The following is a 21,183-nucleotide window of genomic DNA, read 5'->3' on the forward strand; positions in this document are numbered from 1 at the left end:
AATGGCTTCAACTTCCCGGGCACTGGCCCCCTTCGGCCGAACAAGCCAATTGGCATTATTCTCCCGTGTCGCGTCCAGAACATACTCTACGACAGCAAGAAATCATGCCCTGCGATCTGCTGCGAGGCCGACAGCCGCCGTCTCAAAGTTGGGACCTTCGACCAGAGTCGCATTCCGCAGGGCATACGCCAACCAAGCCCCAAAACCCAAGCCTAGCAGACTACGCAGAACTTTCAGGTGGGCATGGCGACTTACATATCTCTCTGCCGCCGGCCTCGTTGGCTACACTTTCTACATCGTCTATCAGGATCGTCATCCCGAGCCGCAGTTTGAACCCGATCCAACCAAGAAGACCTTGGTCATTCTAGGTGAGCGAAACCGGAGTCACCACAACCCCAAATTCCTTCATTTCCTTTGTTTTGTGCTAACCCTCCTCTCTCTCTTCAGGAACTGGTTGGGGCTCAGTCGCCCTTCTCAAAAAGCTGGATACTGAAAACTACAATGTCGTTGTTGTGTCGCCTCGGAACTACTTCCTATTCACGCCTCTCCTTCCCTCATGTACTACCGGTACCATTGAACACAGGTCCATTATGGAGCCCGTTCGAGCCATTTTGCGACATAAGAAAGCAGCCGTCAAGTTTTACGAGGCAGAAGCATCCTCCATCGATCCTGATCGAAAGGTGATCAAAGTCGTCGATAACTCAGAAATCAAGGGCGCAACCTCCGAGACCGAGATTCCCTACGATATGCTCGTTATTGGTGTCGGCGCTGAAAACGCAACCTTTGGTATTCCCGGTGTGCGAGAACATAGCTGTTTCCTCAAAGAAATTGGCGATGCTCAGCAGATCCGCAAGAAGATCATGGACTGTGTCGAAACTGCCGCCTTCAAGGGCCAGACCAGCGAAGAGATTGACAGGCTGATGCATATGGTTGTCGTCGGTGGTGGGCCCACCGGTGTCGAGTTTGCTGGTGAGCTTCAGGACTTCTTTGAAGAGGACATCAAAAAGCTTGTGCCGGAAATCAGTCCACGCTTCAAGGTCACCCTGATCGAAGCCCTTCCCAATGTTCTTCCCTCCTTCTCTAAGCAGCTGATTGACTACACCGAGAACACCCTCCGCGAAGAGAAGATTGACATCAAGACAAAGACAATGGTCAAGAACGTCACCGAGACGACGGTCGAGGCTGAAGTGAGCCGCCCCGATGGCGGCAAGGAACGTGTTGTCATCCCTTACGGTCTTCTGGTCTGGGCCACGGGCAACGCTGTTCGACCAATTATCAAGGACTTGATGACCAAGATTCCTGCCCAAAAGGATTCACGCCGTGGCTTGGCTGTCAACGAGTACCTCGTGGTCCAGGGCACCCGCGATATCTGGGCCATTGGTGACTGTGCTGTCGCTGGGTATGCTCCGACCGCCCAGGTTGCATCTCAGGAGGGCAACTTCCTCGGTCGCCTATTCAACAACATGGCCAAGACTGAGAACCACGAGTCGCGCATCCAGGAGCTGAGTAGCAAGATGAATCTGCAGAGCGGCAACTCCGCCGAGGCCGCACAGGAGATTGAGGGCCTGGAGAAACAACTGCGCAGAATCAAAGACATCAAGCCTTTTAGATACAGTCACCAGGGCAGCCTAGCCTACATTGGTAGCGAAAAGGCAGTTGCCGATGTCAGCTGGTGGAACGGAAACCTGGCCACTGGCGGCAGTATGACCTATCTCTTCTGGCGCAGTGCCTACCTCTCCATGTGCTTTAGCAGTGAGTTCCACCCCAACTCCCTTCCCCTTGGACTTAATTTTTTTTTTCTTTTTTTTTGGGTCGCTGGGCATCTTGAACTAACCACCAATGATTTTACAGCTCGCAATCGTGTCTTGGTCATTCTGGATTGGCTCAAATCCAAGGCATTCGGTCGCGATGTGTCACGGGAGTAGAGTAGTGGTGTGTTCGGCAAGCCCGTAAAAAACCGCCATGTGTGCAATTCCACGGCCTCCTACGGACAAAAGGCCAAATATTATGGATAGTTGTTTGGCTAGAATATCGGGTGTATTGAAATGCGAAATGTTAAAGGATGGGAAGTGGGCTTTTTATTTGTTTAGCGGGAAGGCCAGACGTTGCGGCTCCCGACTGTATGAATTTTTTCGAGCAAGCACTCCATCGATGATGGTGTAGCCTAGGTGTTGGTTACCGGATAGATTAGAACCTGTAAACAACGCAGTACTGCGTATTACACCACATTTCGATCTGTTGGTATTGATCCAGTAGTAATGCTTCGATGCAACCAGACTAGCCCGTTTGACTGCTTTGCGATCTCCATACCTCCCATTCTCATTTATTGAGAGCGTCAAGACAGATGCATTGTCATTAACAGGTCAGCCGCCTCACTATTAGAACCATGTTGCATCCTTCGCCTTCATCTAAACAGCACACTCGCAAATTGCACCTCAGTTACCTTCCTAGGCAGGTACTTGTAAAGTGAAAAGGCCAGAAAAAGGCGAAAAATCAAAAGAGAACTAAGCTACAGGGTAGGTTACACGTGATTTTCCACAAAGAACAACAAGGCGGCCAATGAAACAAAGGAGGACCCATTAAAGTGGGTCCATTCTGACGGAGGCAAGAAATTTGCTAGCGGGGCCAAGTGGCCAGCAATGAGAAAAAAAAAGAAATGGGAAGGGGCGTCGGAGTTGGCAGGGCAGAAACGGCAGAAAAAAAAAAGTTCAGGCGCCAGTTCACCAGCGAACCTCTTCTCTTTCAAACTCTGCACAACGCAACACCAACTTTCATTTTCCCACTCGAGCTGCACCACACTTCTCTCTCTTTTGGAGACAACTCGCTGCTCGCATTCAAAATTTAATAATTCTTTTATTGCCCGCCCGCAACCTTTCATTCACACGCATCTCAATCTCTAGAACCCTAGGCTCCCACTTTCGACCCAAGAGGACAGGACAAAAGAAACGAACATGTCCAACTACAGTGGCGGTCGCGGCGGCGGTCACGGAGGCTATGGCCGCGACAGAAGCGATAGAGGTGACCGAAACGGATACGGCGGTGGCTACGGCGGAGGGTAAGTTTTCATCGTTGAAGGGATCCAGGTCCTACGTGGCAATATGTACCAACTGCGGGCACGCACTGGGCGCGATTCCATGTGCGTCCCCAATCGCGTCATGCTACACCGGGCCCCTTCTCATCTATAAAAGCAGAATTTCCTACTAACAGCGCTGGACTAGGCGATCTAATGGCTTCAGTAATGGTCATCACGGCAATAGCAATGGCTTCGGCGGCGGCCCTGGAGGCGGCTACGGTGGTTACGGAGGAGGTGGCGATCGCATGAGCAACCTCGGAGCTGGTCTGCAGAAGCAAAATTGGGGTACGTAATGAAAACGCACCATTTGAATCGAGTGATGCAATGTGCTAACGATTTTCATAGATCTTTCTGCACTACCAAAGTTTGAAAAGTCTTTCTACAAGGAGAGCCCGGAGGTTGCCGACAGGTCATCAGCAGAAGTTGACGCATTTCGTCGTAAACATCAAATGACAATCGCAGGACATGACGTCCCTAAGCCTGTCGAGACCTTTGACGAAGCTGGATTCCCTCGCTACGTCATGGATGAGGTAAAGGCCCAAGGTTTCCCGGCTCCTACTGCTATCCAGTCCCAAGGCTGGCCAATGGCTCTTTCTGGACGCGATGTTGTTGGTATTGCCGAAACAGGCTCCGGAAAAACCTTGACATACTGCCTTCCTGCCATTGTTCATATCAACGCCCAGCCTCTCCTTGCTCCTGGCGATGGACCTATTGTGCTTGTTCTTGCCCCCACCCGTGAACTCGCCGTTCAAATTCAGCAGGAAATCACCAAGTTTGGCCGCTCCTCTCGCATTCGAAATACCTGTGTTTACGGTGGTGTCCCCAAGGGACCCCAGATCCGCGACCTCTCCCGAGGTGTGGAAGTCTGCATTGCCACACCTGGCCGCTTGATCGATATGCTGGAAGCCGGAAAGACGAATCTGCGCCGTGTTACCTATCTTGTTCTCGATGAGGCTGATCGCATGCTCGACATGGGTTTTGAGCCCCAAATTCGCAAGATCATCGAACAGATTCGACCCGACCGACAGACTCTTATGTACTCGGCTACGTGGCCCAAGGAGGTTCGCGCTATGGCTGCCGATTTCCAGACCGACTTCATCCAAGTCAACATCGGGTCCATGGACTTGTCCGCCAACCACAGAATCACTCAGATTGTCGAAGTTGTATCCGACATGGAAAAGCGTGATCGCATGATCAAGCACCTGGAGCAAGTCATGGAGAACAAAGAAAACAAGATTCTTCTTTTCGTTGGAACCAAGAGGGTTGCAGATGACATTACGCGATTCCTCCGCCAAGACGGCTGGCCAGCATTGTGTACGTCCCTTTCTTTTACTTTTTATTTTTGGCCCCTTTAACACCACGACTGTGGCTAACTGCTTTGACAATAGCTATTCATGGCGACAAGCAACAAAACGAACGTGACTGGGTTCTCGACCAGTTCAAGACCGGAAAAAGCCCCATCATGGTGGCCACAGACGTTGCATCTCGTGGTATTGGTTAGTATCATTATCCTCCCCTCCTCTGCCTCCTTCTCCCCCCCAAACCCATTGGCAACTTCCAGCAACGCATTTGCTGTATTTTACTCTTGACGTCTAGGGGCCATATCTTAATTGCGCGAGCGTGCCTGTTGTAAACCGTGCCCGCTTGGTTTCTCCAACCCTGGAGTCTTGATCCGCTGTGTAGCCCTTCCACCGCTATACTCGTATTTCTACCCTCGTACCGTTTCTCTCCTCTTGGTACTGGCGTAGAAGTTGGCATTTCTTGATTTGTTCAAGCTGTCTCCCAAGGCTCCCTGACCCGAGGACCCGGTGGCCGAATCCACAAGTTCCCCAAAAAGGATGGATGGCATTGTCGCACCCAATTGGATTGCCCTGGTTTTCCGAGGAGTGAATGTATAGATGGCTTTATTTCGAACCATGTGCCTGCGCTGGAACGTTGCTATAACAAATACTCGTATTCGCCTGCTAACCTTGACTGATAAAAGATGTTCGCAACATCACCCATGTGTTGAACTACGACTATCCCAACAATTCGGAGGATTATATTCACCGAATTGGTCGTACTGGCAGAGCTGGTGCGAAGGGAACGGCCATCACTTTCTTCACCACTGACAGTAAGTCGAAACATGTCGCCTTGAGGCAGTACCTGAGGTGCTAACGTTTGGGTTCTAGATCAAAAGCAGGCCCGCGAGCTCGTCAATGTCTTGCAGGAAGCCAAGCAAAAGATTGATCCTCGCCTTGCTGAAATGGCTCGGTTCGGTGGCGGAGGTGGTCATCGATATGGAGGCTGGGGGCGTGGAAGAGGTGGCGGTGGTAGAGGTGGGTATCGACGACACTGAAGCCATGCAAACTTCACCACGAGCTGACTTTTGTCTTCTCAGCCAATGCCAACAACCAACCTCTAGGCAGGGGCAACCGAAGGTGGTAAGATGACTTGTGGTCTGCAAACTGGCTCGGCTCTGATGGCTCTGAAGTCTTGTTGAGCTGAGAGTGGCTTGACGGCCCACTCGAATATGAAGTTGAAAACAAAAAGTACATGGCACACACAACGGCGTTTGATAGAAGGTACAGGTCTGGTTTTTTCTCTCTCTTTTTTATTATTTCACAGTTAGACGTTTGCGCCATGAGGCTGCGCGCACCGGTTGTTATGCTTGCTTCTTATGGTTTACGGTTGCTCAGTTACGTCGGGCCTGAACCGCCCTGGGATCTCGTCCCACGCAAAGTGCTTCCCGCCTGCATATCTAAACTACCCCCCTGTTTGTTCTCTTCAGGACTATATCTTAGATTGACATGGGCATCAAGTACCGACTTGGAGAATGCATATGTATGTCGATTGAAGACGTGGGCAGAAATGCACCAGCCACATATATCAATGCAAATGGCGATGCTGCACTGGTGCTGATGCTAACGTGTCACCGGTTCTGTTTATAGATGATTGTAGTTTATTTAAAGTAAATGGCATTCGATAATAATGGCTACCCAATAAATCAACACTGTGCTACCATGAGACAGGAAAGCTTGGACTCAATTATCATGTGGAAACAACAAAGGACGTTGAATGCAACGAGTCTCACCAAGTTCCGATGCATACTCCGACGAACTGCTTGGGGCCGCTATTGCTCTTTGGTAGGAGGCCTTTTAGATGTCGTCTTCAATCATTGAAGCTATTTCTGATATAGAAAGGGACGAATGCACTCTCCAGGTTCCCCTCTCTGTAGAACAAAATGTCACCATCACTACCAATACGCAATTTAATACCTTTGCCTCATGAAGCCTCACCAGTCATATGAGCTGAAGCTTTGGGGTATACCTAGTAAGCACGTACTAACTCAAGCAATCCCAGTGAGAACTTTTCTTGCCGGTGCAGTGTTCCTTATGCATATTTTAGGACTCGTCAGGCCATTGAATAGCTTCATCAAGAGTTTTAGTTTGAGAGATGGCCCATGGCACGCAATTCAGTCCATCCCAGGCTTTACGTTGGTGTGACGAGGTAATGCCCATGACGGGCTTATAAAAATCCTATGACCGGGCAAATCTCTTGTACCAAAAACCACAGTGCGGAGGATTTACATAGATGGCATAAGCTCGTTTCAGAAAATGGCATTGCCGTTATATATTGATGCTGCACATATGCTGATGGTACAGCCTAAAACCTGGCAGCTTAGGTACCATGACTTTTGGAGACGTATTTGCGGATGGGGTCATAGGATGTCGAGGAGAAGCAGTATAGAAGTCCCAAAGGGAAGAAAAAAGAGCAAAGCGCAGAGAAGAGGGATGCTACGATACCACAGAATGCTGCAACTTACTTGGTGGAATGGATGAAATGTCTCGCCGGACAAGGCGGACTGGGGGAAGGCTTGGCAAAATGCTGGTTGGCAATGAGGCAAATTTCACCTGGAGCAAATGCAACCTCCGATGCATCTGCCAAGGCTTCGTGACACGCTTTGTGACCTGTGACCACGGGAATGAGACGGAGGAGCGGAAACCTGGCCAATTTCAGCTTTGCCGTTGTATGAAGGCGATTCTTGCGTACCAGGACGGCCTGGTACGTGCGGTATTACCGGCAGCTATGGATCCGTCAAAGGTTACCAGGGTGTTGAATCAGAAGCATTGTTGATATTTCAGTACCTCGTCGGAGTTTGTATTCTAGTAACTATTGACCAGATATCGTCTGATGTTTCTCATGATGTGACCTGGTTGTTCCAATGTCGAACGGGAGCATCTGAGATGTACTACATGTCATCCAGAAACTGTAAAAATAATCATGCTTTATATGCATGAATGGCCAAGTCTAACGAGCACAATGTACGCAGGACGAGGAATGTTTTGGCTGCCACAATTTGGCCTGGTACTTAGCAGAAAGGTGTGACTTACTGACTTACCTTAGACTTTGTCTCGGTTTTCTTCATCGTTTAATATTGCCGACCTAAGACATGCTTGCTATAAGCGAGTTTAGAGGACAGTGCGCAGCGAGACAGCGTCATACCGAGCAATGATTCATTTGCTAGGGTAGCCGGCTCTTTTATGTTTGAACGCAGGGCTTACATGCCATGAACAACAACAGATGGGAATATCAAAAGACAAATCCGTGTTTCAACTGACGAGGCGAACTGTCATCAAGCTGATTGTGTCATCTGATCTCGAACTTGGATATAAATACTGCCTGCTTGGGTTGTGCCACAGTAGGCACATACAGAATTAAGACTTTTGCAGACAGTACTGTTCCCTTTGTTATTTTGTAGTGTATCAAGAGGTAATACTGTGAGTGTCGACAGACGCAGAATTAGCAAGGACAGAGAGGCTGGCTGGGCATACCTTCAGGAACGGGATCAGGTATAGAGAAACCTCAATTGTGTTATTTCCGATGCGTACCCATTCATAACTTCGAAATACAAGGCCCTAGTCTGTATGGGTCAGAGGTCGGCTTTCATCAGCACACATTGTTCCTTGACGGGGTAAGAAGGGGCCCATCACTAGGATCTGTTCAAGAGGACCACCTCTGGTGCAAGAAAAAGGGAGCCATGCCTATTGGCTGAGAATCTTTCATCTGGCCTTGGCTGTGGTCTTGTTGGTGGTGAGCGTCACTGGGTTCACTCCATACAGTTAGCACTTGCTGCGCAGGAGGAGTGTCTTGCCTTGGCCCAGTGGTCCTGGACTGTCTGCCATATTTGGTTACTCGGCCGTTCCGAGATTAGTGAACAGTTCATGGGCTAGGCACCTCTGAATGGCGGGAAGCGAAGAGTGGTCAAGATGGAACCAAACTGGACGCCTTGGCTGACGGACACGGTACCCATCCCGAAAAGCATCGGATAGGTGAATGAGCTCTGGGGAAGCCATGCGACAAGTAGTTACTGAGGGTCTAACGAGTGAGAAAGACCAGCTTCGTGCCTCATCCGGGATCCGTTCAGCTCTGATGAGTAAGAGGCAATCCATTTTGAAGACGACGAGGTCATCGATGATGTTGTGACTGAGACTTGGGCCAAAAAGTGATGGTGGGGAGAGCGAACGGCTGGCGACTCAGCAACGCAAGACAATGTTCAACAGTAGCACCTTGTCGGGCTGGGCTGGGCTGGGCTGGCGTCTTGTGAGCCGTGAGAGAGTCTTTCGAATCATCGAAAAAGGGAAATGGCTGGGTTGGCTCGTCAATTGTCTGTGATTGGGCCCGATAGCCTGGTGATGCAAACACCAGACTCCTCCCCAACTCAATTACGACACGGCGTTTCTGCAAGCTCGCGAACCATTGCCGTCACGGGATGAGACTGGCTGACTGGACTGGGGACTTTCCAACATGGTGGGTGGTGATGATGTCCATCGTAATATTGCCATATCGGACATCCAGCACCGATGCTCGATGCTCGATGGTCGTGCTGGTTGTGGTGGTGCTGGCCATCTCAGGGGGGCGTGGCGTTCAATGTTGCCCAACTGCTCTTCAAGTTGCAAGCCTGCCAGCTTGCCAGCCTACCCACCGAGCCAGGAGGCAGAAATTGGGAACAAGGAGAGGGGTGCTGTGAGTAAAAAAAGGGAAAAGAAGGAAATATTCAACGACCATGACAGGAGGGGGGTTTGACATGGCATGCCCATCGCATGCCCATCACTCATCAAATGTCCGTCCATGCTGCCAGACTCAACTCAACTCGATGCGACGGCCGCGGTTGCGAGGACTTTCAGGAGAAAGACCAATGCCTGCTCGAGCGAGCAAGCCCGATCTGGATCCCTTCCAAGAACCATTTGCCCGAGGATGGCACACGCGACGTGACAGAAACAAGACGCGTTGTTGATGAGTGCCACAGCTCCTGAATTGAATGCAAGGGAAGACAAGATGATCAAGCCATTATTCTGCGGATGTGTGCCGACTCGACTAGCGTCCGGTAGTAGAGAATCTGTTCCAAATTCTTGGGGAGAAAAGGACCAGCCAGATTTGACACTATTGTTCCCTGACCTGTCGAAATGCAATTTGCTCCTGTTCCTCTCCATCCTCTCCACGCGGCTGAGTGTCATCTGGCGCTACATCTCCGGCTGCCGCGTTCACAATGTGCTATACTGTAGATCCCACGCAGTAGCGTTACTCCAAGGAGTTGAGAGCCAGCACCAGTATTTCGCCAACAAGGGAATATCATTACAAGCTGGAAACCATTTAAACCCAGCCCTGTTCCAGTCAGTCCGGGGTCTCGAGATTGTCAAGTCCTTGGCGCCACGGTTTGTCACCATTTAGTAGTTCCTGAGGCTTGGTCAGCCGCCAGTTCCAGGACGTACAATATTGATTCATCCGTCAGCGGCTGAGATATAGGTGGACATATGGGTACTCCCTTGTTGCTGGCCAGATATGGTCTCTGACCTCGAACCTGGTGGCCTGGAAAGGCAGGGTGCAGTTGAATTTCTCTGTGCTCCTGTTTTGCCAAACTCGATGCAAGGTTCTTGGTCTCTTTCCCCTTGTCTTCCACCTCGTTCGGCTCTCTTCCCACACCAATTACCTCCATGACATCCATCTGTAACTGGGGAACCCGTATGTTCGCCTGACCATCTCCAATTGCCCCAGTCGGATTGGACACGCCTCTCGTGAGACTTGCTTTCTGGAGGGTGGCTTTTTCGCTCAGTGACAGAAGGATGTGTTGGTTGGGTTGCATACATACCTGCATGCCGTTATGACCAGTCCTCCCTCCAACGCACTTGGTCATACCCCGATTCCCCCAGACAATGCAATGTGCGTATGCGGGATCATCCAATGCGAAGGAGGCACAACAGTCGGCTCAACTTCCGTAATGGCACAATCCAATAGCCTTGGGATTTCGATTCAGGTCAACCATCTTTCCGAATCCTCGCTCGCATCTTGCCACCAAGTAGCGCCTCTTGTCTCCGCAGATGGTAATTGGGGGCCTTTCGATCTTGGTGACTAGAGATCTCACATTGATTTTCGACATCCTCCTTCTCTCAACTACCCAAAACACTGCTACGGGCTCTAGAATTCTCCTCAAAGAAGAAGCTGAGCTCGGGATTTGTAAGTTTGGACGAGACATATCATAAATTAAAAACAGTGATGCCGCCACCATACGACGACATCTCCTTACTGCAGCTGCAAATTCTACTCATGGACACTTGGGAAGGTATAGAATGCCTCAACTAACATAAGAGGCTCAAGGGTGTCCTGAAGTACCGGGTCTGGATGTTTAGCTCAAGCTAGTCTCCTCTGGAAGTTGTGCACTCCCCTGCAATGGGTGACGGATCTCGGAGGCTGTGGCTGTTTGATTTTGAGAGCTAAACAAGGAGCAGAGTCCGGGTCAGACACTGCGATACAGATTCACTGTAAATAGACATGACGAGGGGATATTGAAAGAGGTCACACTCACAGCTCAAGCTGGCGCCATACTTCGGGAGATGCACAATCTGGCTTGTATTTGTGTTTGTCCATGTTTTTCAATATTGAATATGAACCCTGCCAAACAATTCTGTGTTTAAACCAGATAACAAAACCGTACAGGCCTTCCTAGCGGCTCCTGCCTGGCGCCAAGTGAGGGTCATAAATACTTTCCGTGACTCGGGATTTCTCGTACGAATTTCTGTATTACTGCACCGCAAATTGTGGTGTTCATTACATGATAACATATTCTGACGAATTTGTTATCTGTTTCTGGCACGCCGGTGTGTTCTGCCCAAGTCAGGTCTGTCCAGCCAACTTATTACTGTACTGCTGACAATACGCTAGCATTGAATCTTGAAAGTTGCTGTGCCTGCTTTGGGCTGAGCAGGGAGCACAGAACCCGCATTTTTGTTAGCCTGACGGAAAGCTCCTTAGCAGAGCCACTGTTCCAACCAGACTAGTATGCCAGGGTCCAAAAGTGGTCCTCGTCCACTTGGACTGAATGGGATGGTGCCAGATTAACACTAAGCCCAGCGGCCTTGGCCGGGTCAGCTCACAGACACGCTTCGTCTGATATCCAAAGCTGAGATCTGGGATTGGAGCGAAGTGGGACACTTCCCGCCCACAGGTATGAGGGATCAGAGCGACATGCCGCGCGCCAAACTCTTCAACTTCGATTCCATTGAAGGAATTCATGGCATGGTGGTCACACCTCATTCTAGGCTGGCAATCTTGAGACCAACCGTCAGCGTGGAGCCACTCTCCTGCAAGTTGTTCCAAGGAAACCACGCAAAGGGGGGATGAACAAAACAGGGAAATCGAGACATTTTCTCCATTGAGCTATTATTACGACACCAGGTGATGTTCTGCCTCTGTGGGTGAGATTTCTTTCGTATGATCTGTGGTTACTAGAAGTACCGTACAACCGCCAGAGTGGCCTAATGTTTGCCACCTACCTGGGTGGTTGCCTGTGGATTGGGCTCATCGAATATTGCCTTCGTCATCCCGATATGGTGAATAATTGATATGACGCCGAAGTTGTGCCTACTTTGACAGCCCAAATGCGGCAGTTGTAGTAAGGTGTACTGTAATGGAAATGATCTGGCTGAAGACTCTAATTGTGAGGGAATCATGTGACCTGCCCGTTTAATGAATGTCTCACTTTGTGAGCATTGTGTAAATAGCTTCAGCCAGAGTTCCTTTACGGGTTCTCTTTTTCTCCTTGTGAATAATCGCTTCATCCAAGTCGCACTCGACCTTGTTCGTGCACTCGTACCGTTACACTAATCTAAATCTTGTAACTTTGGGCAACACCTTCGTTAACAAGAACGCTTTGTTAGCGGGCTGATCGCGATACTCACCAATATTAATTCATATGCAGCCTTAGTGAACACGAGGAGAATAGGAATCAGTGTCGCGGGCAAAGAGGAGCTGAAAGCACATTAAGCGCAGAGCACTCTAGCCTCTTATAAGGCAACCGTTACCGGTCCGTGGTAGTACAGTACCGAACTATAACAGCCCAGTGCTGTACCGAGTTAGTGCTTTCGAAGGTAATAGCGTCTTCCGAGCTGCGAATCCGTCCTTTTTGCGGATTGAAGACTGTCTTCAACAGACAGGTGATGGTCCCAGAGAGAAAGTGTTCTCTGCCAATGGACGGTGAAATCAAACTACTTATCAAGCCAACCTATTTTAATCTGCCAAGAGAAAATGGTTAGTGGTTGGAACTTGGGAAACTGGCTCAGTCTCCAGCAGGTTCTCCTTTGATAATGTATGAAGCAATAGATTGTGTACGAGTGTGTAAAGCATTCTTCAGGGAGGAGGCCAGCCAAAAGCAGTCAGCCAGGTTACACCTTCGAACAAAACCTGCAGCTGAATATCTTGCCTCATCTGATCCAGGCAATGCCGTCCCAGCATTCTTGGTTCCAGTACCAGTCCATGGCCAGGAGACAGTCTGGTCACCCTGATGGTTGGCTTGCCGAGCTGCTTATCCGAACACGTAACAAGCACATGGAAGAATGTTGTTGGGAGTAGCAAAATGCTTGTTTCCCTGGTCATTCCAGAAACGCCTCGTGGTCTGCATGATGACACTCCCAAATTTGTTCATTGTGCTAAAGGGCCAGAGCACTAAACTAGGCGGCTCTAGTTTCAATGGAGTTCTTGCCAGGTCGCTAGTCACGACATTAGTGCTAACACCACGACCTCGCTGGGCAGTACCGTGAGCGGGAAGTGCCAATAAGTATCCCAGTGACTTAGCTCCCCTACTGGTCCCGAATGCAGGCTGGGCTTGTATACGAGTATATTAGTTCTGGTGGCCGAAATGTAAGTAATGAGGTCGAGTGACAGGGGCAAAGTAGGCGGCTCCAGACCCAGGCTCTACTTATGTAATGGAACGGTCGTCAGACGTATAATTGTGACTGACGGCTTCCAAAATATGTAGGTGCATATGCGGTTGGGATGCGGCAATGGGTTGCCTAAAGTCAATTAGCTTTTGGTTTAAGGTGAGATCAATGATGTCAAGCACCTGTGTCACCCACGGTTGTTGCAAAGCACATTGAATTTCGTGGTTTCAACCTTTCCCCAAATTCCAATGTGTGCGTAGTATTGGCAAGGAATTTGGCTTCCGGTCGCCGTCTATGGGCTCAGCACATTCTGGCAGATTGGGCTGACGAAGAGGAATATTTCGTGTGACGCGAGTTTCTTGTTTCAATACCGTCTTCGTTGGTTGAGCAAAGCCATGGCCAGCCAGCCAGGCAAAGGGAACATTGAAGTCAACAACGACCCAAGTGGCTACTTTTAGTGCGGGCATGGGTTCACGCATCAGTGGATCCCCCACGTGAGGGGCCAGACAGGCTGGGTGCGTGACACCGACTTGACAAAAGACCTGCCAGACGTGATGGAGGCCTGTTATCTCGTCGTCTTATGCATTTCAAGCAGGCAGGTAAGCACACAGTCCTGGCATTGCCATACACGTGGTCCCTGTGAGCAATGGCCATTCAGTCACTGCAAAAAAAGTGGCTGCAACGGGCGAGGCTGCGCATGCAGCAGGTGCAGCTGCATGTATGTGTGTGTATGTATGTCTAGGTATGTATGTACTCCGTCCTCTGCGCAGGAGGCAACAAGGTCTGATCACTCGAACTCACTCGAGTTGGGTGCAGTAGCAACCAGACATCTACCACAGTTGCGGTGAGCTTACATCGTACATGTACCCGCAGGTCATACGGCGAGGTCCAGCACGATATTCCCGCCTATAGCGCCAACCTGATCACAAGCAGCAGCTTGGGTTGAGGAACCCGGCAGCATTGTGTTGACTTGGTGTTGAATTTGGGGATTGTGATGCGGCAGTGGCTGAAATCCAGGACCATTGTCGAGGGTCCCTTCGAATGGCACGATTTGTTCTGGACCAGACGAGCCGCAAAGAGCTGGCGTGGGCGATGTCTTCCATTAGCTTCAGTTACTAGGGCGAAGCTCAGATTTGGGGAAAACTGGTCCCTATCGCCATGACAAAACCTGATACGCCAGCCACGGCGAGCTCTCCGAGTACCGACCAGACACTGGAGACCATTCAAACCTCCTTGCGGCTGGATGTTGTTGAAACCGGCCCGGCCAGCTGTATTTATCAAAGCATGTCAAACCAGGCTATTGTCAACACTACTCTGGAAGACCACCTCGACGGACTCTGGCCCCGGTGACAATGTGGTAATTAATTGCCCCTGGTCCGACCTGCCTGCGCTGGCTTCAGATCTGCCCCCCATATTCGCGTTTGGCGCCAATGGCAAGCACAGCTGTGGGCATAATTATATCTTGCCTATTCGTGCAACACGACGCGGAGAAGGGGGTAATTCAGGTGGCTTTGACAAGTCAGGTAGGTAGGATAGGAAACTACCCCAGATCTTGCGGTTGCTCCGGAAGTGTGAGGTAATGAAGAAAGAAGGAAAGGAAAGGGAGCAGGATTTGGACCCATGCATGCCTTGTACCTACCTGTGTAGGTAGCCAGGTGATGCTTGGTGCTAAGGTTCAGTGTAATTATCTGTGGCCAATCTCGATCAACAGGTAAATGAGTGAAGAACGGATGCAGCATTGCATATTTCCTGCCAGACACAACTCACAGAATCTTCAGAATGATGGGCAGCGGTGGTAATGCCCAATCGCAAGCACATCCGGCCCCCAGCCTGCAGTAAATGCAGATTTGGACTGTACATGTGTTGTACTGGGAGTGGATGTGGCAAACATTGGAGATGAGTAGAAACTGGGGAACCCTCCCACAGGGCCGAGATTTCCACGGCTAAAATAATCATGCGTCTGTATGTCTGTGTACATTCATAAAATGGGGAGCCATTCATAGATTCCGAGACTCCAAAACGCACAACCGCTGGCCGGCCCACAGTCTGCAATAGTTCGAGGAGACATTCGCTTTGTCGGTACTGCGCAGTGCCATACTCCGCGTGTGTATGTATATTTTACCCCAGATGCAGAAATTACCCAGGCTTTGCATATGTACCCGGTATGTATGTATGTATGTATCTATTTGGTCAATGGGTCAATGGGCAACAAACGCAGACACAACAGCACAAACTCGGGAGGCGGAACCTGATGGACCAATGCGGTTGACTGTCAGCTCCAGGTGACAGGGACATGGTCTGGAGGCTGATAAATTGCATGTACCGGCACGGCCAAGGAGCCCAGCCCGCGTTGGGGTAAATTCGTCTGAAGAGACATCGAAGCACAGGGACTCGACGATTGATTGAAAGGGTGTTAGGCTCAGTGTAACGATGGTGGTGGGGCTGTGTCTGAGCGATCGATCTGAGCCAAATAAATACATCTTCTGCACACACTGGAGGGCGGGCTGAGGAGACCGTACCGCATGGTGATATCAAATGGCAAAATGCAACCAAACAGCTTCGGCTTCAGCTTCAGCTTCATCTTCATGGTGGATAAGCAACGCGGTCCTCATGGATGTTGTCTGTCTGGTCTGGTTGAAATGCGGAGCCGGCCGCCTTTGTAACCGACTTGACGGTAAACGGCGCGCAGACTTGACTTCTTCATTCGAAACTTCAGAACCCTGAGAATCAGTGTGACTCCTCCGTAGTTAAATACAAATTTGAAATGGGAACCCAATAGGACTCAGCCCTTTTCTCTTCTCAATTACTTCCAAGTGATTTGACAGTACTTTAAACCCCCCAAAAAAAGGCATCATGGAATGGGGTCTTTCTCCTCGACTTGGCCATGCCAGTGGGCCAAACTAGTCGAAACCGTTGAACCGCGTCTCACAAAATGAATATAGTATACATATATATATATATTCAGCTCTCGTGCGTATGATACTGTTAGGGCAGTCCCTTTGAACAGTTGAATGAGATGGCTGAAGCGCACTTCGGGTCTCTCGCATTGGTGCTCCCCTTGGCGATAACAAAAAAAGTTGAAGATCCTGAGCCGACGGCCCTTTGGTGATGGTATGATTGGATCTTCACTTTTGACCAAGCCAACCCCCCAGTTCCCGTACCATCCAAGTCCAGCTCCAGCTCCAGCTCCAGCCCCGGTCTTCTTCATGGGTTGCTCAGAGCATTCGACCTTTCCGCATCAGCCCTTGGGGAAGCTCAAGACTGGCGGATTTCAACCACGGCTGTTCTTTATCCAGACATGTTGGATAAAGGAAGAGTATGGAGCACGCACCTGCACCTTGAGCAGGTGCTGACGATGGTGACGGGGGTTGCTTGCAATAGAACAGGGATCTCATGTGGATATTCCAGGCATTTGGGAGGGGGCTGATGAAGAGGAACCTTGACCCTGGAAACTGTGGCTTGATGTGGTTCAGCCAAGAATTATTATTGTCTTGCGGTGCTGTGCGGACGTGCGGACACCTAGATATCGCGGACAAAAGTCACGGAGGGCTCGGTGGATATGGGAATTTCACCTGGCCATCTGACAACTTTGCAAATTATCATTTGTCCAACTTGTATGTTTTCGGCAGCCTCCCTGGTTATCCCTGGTAAGCTGGACATGGACTCATTGGGGAGCGACACTGGTTGACTGGTCTTCCACGGCCCGCAACCATCAACATGGAGAAATAGCCCAACATGGCCGTTTGCTGACCCGATAAGATCAGCTGGTCACTCCATGTCTGTCATGTCTGTCTGGACATGGAGCTGCTGTTGCGGAGATGCATGCCCTTGTTTGCCGCCAAACATTGGGCAGCCCAGGGAAATTGAAAGAGAAGAGGATGTGAGCGAGCGCGAGAGGGAGAGAAGGAAGGGAAAGAGGTGACAGCTTCTTGCCGCACACGCACACACACAAACATGCCCACCAGTACCAGACGCCAGACACCAGACACCACCCACAGAGACACATGATTGCATGTCACCACCGACACTGACACTGACAGTGACACTGGCGACTTGTAGTAAAAGGCGCCTGCGGGTCAACGAGATCCGGATGACTCCCGACATCTTAAATTTCCTAGTCGTGTTTTGGCTCTGCAAGCTAAAGCACACCAATCTTTCGTCTGTTCTTCTGATACCCGTCCAACCGTCCAACACGCTAGGCGTGGACCAGACGTGGACCAGACATGGACGTGTTGGAGGCGGTGGACAACAGAAAAGCCCGCTGGTTTCGGGTCTTGCTAAAAGTAGCTGATCCTTGCTTGCAGTTCTGCACGCCTCACTGGGTCCCAATCAACGAAGGTCCCATGCCATGCCATGCCTTGCCATGCCATGGTCCTTACGGAGCAGAACGCCGTGTGGAGGGTGGAGAGTGGAGGGACCAGTCGACATCTGGATGCTTCATGCACATCGACGCCGTGGCGACTGCGTGCCCTGCACCAATGTCAGAACGTCTGCCAGAAACAGAAGCTCTTGGCTGCCCGAGGAACAGAATTTGACAACAACCTGAAAGTGAGAACACCGTCGTCTGGTGGCTCATAACAGAGAGCCGTTGAGGGCTTGAAGGTGGCTGGATATGGAGAGCGACTTTTGTCTTGCCAGATGCATCCGGCGACGATCATTACCGGAGTACGCGACGACATGCGGGACAGCACAACATTGAAATCTGATCTCTCCCAGACAGTCTGCCGGTCTTGCCAAAAAGTACGAACAAATCATAATAATTCATCGTAAATAAAGATTGACTCCATATAACACAGGCATTGCACGAACAGGCTGGCCAAACACACGCAAAGAACATTGAGAGGTCCATGTCCAGCCAGTCTGGTTGACTTCGACTGGAGGCACCAGGGTTCAATGTTGAAAGGCAGCAACACCAACAGCAACAGCCATAGTAACAACAACCGCAACTGCGCAGCAGAGGTCAGAAGGGTGCCCACCTGCCCTTGACCGATTCGCCAATTGCCAACGTTGAACATTGCGCACGTTCAAATTCGGCCACCAGATTTTCGCGTGCCCACTTCTGCGTTCCTCATCGAGTGTCTCAGCAGACTCGGCCCAACTTGTGTCGTTGGATACCTGGCTGACCTGAGGGGTTCGAATCGAGAAACATTATTCTGCAGGCCAGTGCACGGGGAACAGCCACAAATTTCGCTCATGAAGACTCTCCTTCTCGCCTATTTCCATTTCCTTCTACTGGCTTGTCTTGCTACAGCTCAAGCTGCATCACGCACCACACAAATGAAAACTGGCTCCTTCGCCCACCTCCACAATCCTGATCCAGGAACCGTACTTGACTAGCCTTTTCAGAGGCTAAGCAAAGCCGATGGCCCCATAAAGTTTCGTGCTACCTCCAGGTCTGTTGTTGAAGCCCCCCTTCACAGCCCAGAGGAGGTGATCAAGAGGCTCACGGCTGTGTAACGCAGGCTAGCGCGAGCGTGTGAACCAACGAGCTGGGCCCTAACAACGGACAAAAACGTGCCCATGACCACGGCCACGGCCACGGGCGATCATGGCGCCATGCTCCGATTTCTCTAGTAGACATCTTCGCTGACGGCTTTCTCTTGGGTTCACTCTAACTCGTTGGAATCCTGGGGAAGAAAGGCAAGCCACCCCTGGCTGATCTTGACAAGAGCCAGCTCCCCTCTTTTCTATTTCCGTTAGCAGCCATCTCCCTAAAATGATCATCACGAAGCGTCCTCGCAGAGCGAAGCCGACAATGAGCTGCCTTGCGTCCAAGGCGACGACAACAATGGTCATGGCCATTGCCCACCTTGGACAGGAAACGTTGAACACCATGCATGGCAAGTCATCATGACACATGGAGAAAATATCAATTTGCCCACGCACCCCCACGGTCCAATGCCTGGTCGAATAAATTCGCCATTATGGGCATTTGCTCCGACGATGAATTCAACATTTGACGTGGAGGAGGAAAGGTGACCTCCCATTAAACCCTGTGTTTCCCCCGACGAACACCCCGTTTTGCCTGCACACCCTCGTCCGAACGCGCAAGGATGTCCACAGCCAGTGGAAGTCAGCCTCGTACCCTCCCTCTCCACGCACCTGTTCTGTTGCAGTTATCCTTTTGTGGTGGAACCAGCCACTGCGGTTTTGATTGGAGCGCAATGCGTTGAATGAAGAGTTCCATGTCCAAACATGGCCGCCAGGGTAAACGTGCTGAAGCAGTGTGGAGATGGCAGAGTTGAGGTGGCTACTGATTTTTCTTATCATGCCTACAACAGAAGTTTCAAAAAGGGACGCGGCGAAACTTCCGTCCACTTGCGCCTGAGAAGCCACATCGTTCGACGGGAGGCTGGTGAGGAAAGTGCGTATCTGTTGAGTGCATTCCATCCTTCTTACGGAGTACTGCCCCCCCAATAAAGCGCGTTACAAGCCTGGGGAGCATGACTTACTTCTCGCCGCAAATACTTGGGCATCCTGGGTATCCTCCGAGGCACGCTGAGCGAGAATCCACTTCAGTGGTGAAGAACCAGACTTTTCTCAAATTTCAGCTCCCAACTCTGTCGGAGCGAACACGGCGGCGGAAAACCCTGGTCGCGGGGCAATCGGCTCCGACGGACATTGGGAGAGGAAGTCCCGTGCCATGCGCAAGATACGACATGGCATCATAAAAAACGCAACAAGATTCTTCAGCGTCATGTTCAATCACAGTAGCATTGCGACTTGAGTACATACCACGGGACCTGAAATATATTCTTTTTTTTTTTCAGGAGGGGGGATTATGGGAAGTGACACCTCTTCTGATTTCCGTGGCTAACTCATTTTTGTCTGAAGTCCTGGTATTCAAAGAAGTGTAGGGATCAGAGGTAGTGCTGCAACAAGGAAGCAAGGAGGTGAGAATCGGATGTCAGTTTGAGCCAGCAACATCAATTCGCCTCAGTTACTCTTTTAAGAGGTGGCATGCTTGCAGGACCATGGTGAATTTCCTCAACTCCTGTCCCTGGCAAACGGGTCGCCGACTCCGGGCAGGCAAAGCAGTCAAAGTCACGGATGAAGGGTGGCCACAACGGACACCACTCGGCAGGTTTGGGAATTGCCACAATTCCGGCACCATCGTCGTAAAGAGAACGAGCTGCGGAGCCAGAGACAAGATGTAGCAACACCCTGCGTCCAGTCGAAATCGACCCAAGGATGAGGACGATGTTGAACAATTTGCAAATGCGTCTGAAGCATTGTGGACGCCCCCCTCCGCCACCATTTCTTTCGGACCCTGCCTGCTGAGGCTGGCGGGGTGGGGAGGCCCGTCAGAGCACTTCAATGTTGATGGCCACAGACACAAGACGTCAACTGGCATTGGGTCAAATTGGATTGACCAGAGACCACTCGCCGTTCAATGTTGGCAGTCCCAGATGCCAGCAGTCTGGTGAGGTGCTGCACCAAAGGATGAATGGCAAAATGGTTACAGGGGTGCAGGGGCTGGTCGTCAAATCCTGACCCGCCCAGCCTGGCTCCATGTCGCTGAGCAGGGAGCCACACGGAGCCACAGGGAGCACAAAAAGTCATCAGTGATATTTCTCCCAGGAATCAGCGTTCAGCGTTGAACATGAGCGGACACTCTGAGGGTTTTCTCTGGGCCCCAGTAGCCCCACCACACTCCTTGGTCGCTCACCCCTTTGGTTCACTGTAGCCACCCCTTGCCATTGGTGGATGGTGGATGCTGTCTGGTGTGGTCTGGTGCAGGTCTTTGGGTGCTGTGAAATACAGCATTCCCAAAAGCCCCAACCTTCAGTGCTCTTAAGGCTCTGCCCCATATTCTCAATGTGCCTCGCCTATTGCCTCCCTGTGGGAGCTGCGCTGTCCTGTCTGGTGTGAACTGGTCGCCGCGTCCATGTCATTCAATTGATGACATAGGACCCA

At 50.7% G+C, this 21,183-nt stretch overlaps 5 protein-coding genes across 5 annotated transcripts; 3 read left to right on the forward strand and 2 right to left on the reverse strand.

The window, feature by feature from the left end:
* Position 1: 1 nt before the first annotated feature.
* On the forward strand, positions 2-1,925 carry VFPPC_08239 (alternative NADH-dehydrogenase; the record flags this gene model as incomplete). The annotated part of the gene is made up of 3 exons (XM_018286982.1): positions 2-368; positions 448-1,752; positions 1,852-1,925. The coding sequence occupies 3 exons, from the start codon at positions 2-4 to the stop codon at positions 1,923-1,925; spliced, it is 1,746 nt and encodes a 581-aa protein (XP_018143805.1).
* Positions 1,926-2,951: 1,026 nt separating this feature from the next.
* VFPPC_08240 (RNA helicase (Dbp)) lies at positions 2,952-5,500 on the forward strand (the record flags this gene model as incomplete). Its single annotated transcript, XM_018286983.1, has 7 exons — positions 2,952-3,055; positions 3,219-3,358; positions 3,419-4,387; positions 4,462-4,569; positions 5,058-5,186; positions 5,245-5,391; positions 5,454-5,500. The coding sequence occupies 7 exons, from the start codon at positions 2,952-2,954 to the stop codon at positions 5,498-5,500; spliced, it is 1,644 nt and encodes a 547-aa protein (XP_018143806.1).
* Positions 5,501-8,860: 3,360 nt separating this feature from the next.
* Positions 8,861-9,139, forward strand: VFPPC_16058 (hypothetical protein; the record flags this gene model as incomplete). Its single annotated transcript, XM_018293811.1, has 1 exon — positions 8,861-9,139. The coding sequence occupies one exon, from the start codon at positions 8,861-8,863 to the stop codon at positions 9,137-9,139; it is 279 nt and encodes a 92-aa protein (XP_018143807.1).
* A 6,978-nt stretch (positions 9,140-16,117) lies between these two features.
* On the reverse strand, positions 16,118-16,474 carry VFPPC_16059 (hypothetical protein; the record flags this gene model as incomplete). The annotated part of the gene is made up of 1 exon (XM_018293812.1): positions 16,118-16,474. The coding sequence occupies one exon, from the start codon at positions 16,472-16,474 to the stop codon at positions 16,118-16,120; it is 357 nt and encodes a 118-aa protein (XP_018143808.1).
* A 2,741-nt stretch (positions 16,475-19,215) lies between these two features.
* On the reverse strand, positions 19,216-19,656 carry VFPPC_17836 (hypothetical protein; the record flags this gene model as incomplete). The annotated part of the gene is made up of 1 exon (XM_022429514.1): positions 19,216-19,656. The coding sequence occupies one exon, from the start codon at positions 19,654-19,656 to the stop codon at positions 19,216-19,218; it is 441 nt and encodes a 146-aa protein (XP_022285432.1).
* Positions 19,657-21,183: the final 1,527 nt, after the last annotated feature.

Source organism: Pochonia chlamydosporia, chromosome 4 (genome assembly GCF_001653235.2).
Source record: "Pochonia chlamydosporia 170 chromosome 4, whole genome shotgun sequence".
In the NCBI taxonomy this organism is placed as follows: domain Eukaryota; kingdom Fungi; phylum Ascomycota; class Sordariomycetes; order Hypocreales; family Clavicipitaceae; genus Pochonia; species Pochonia chlamydosporia.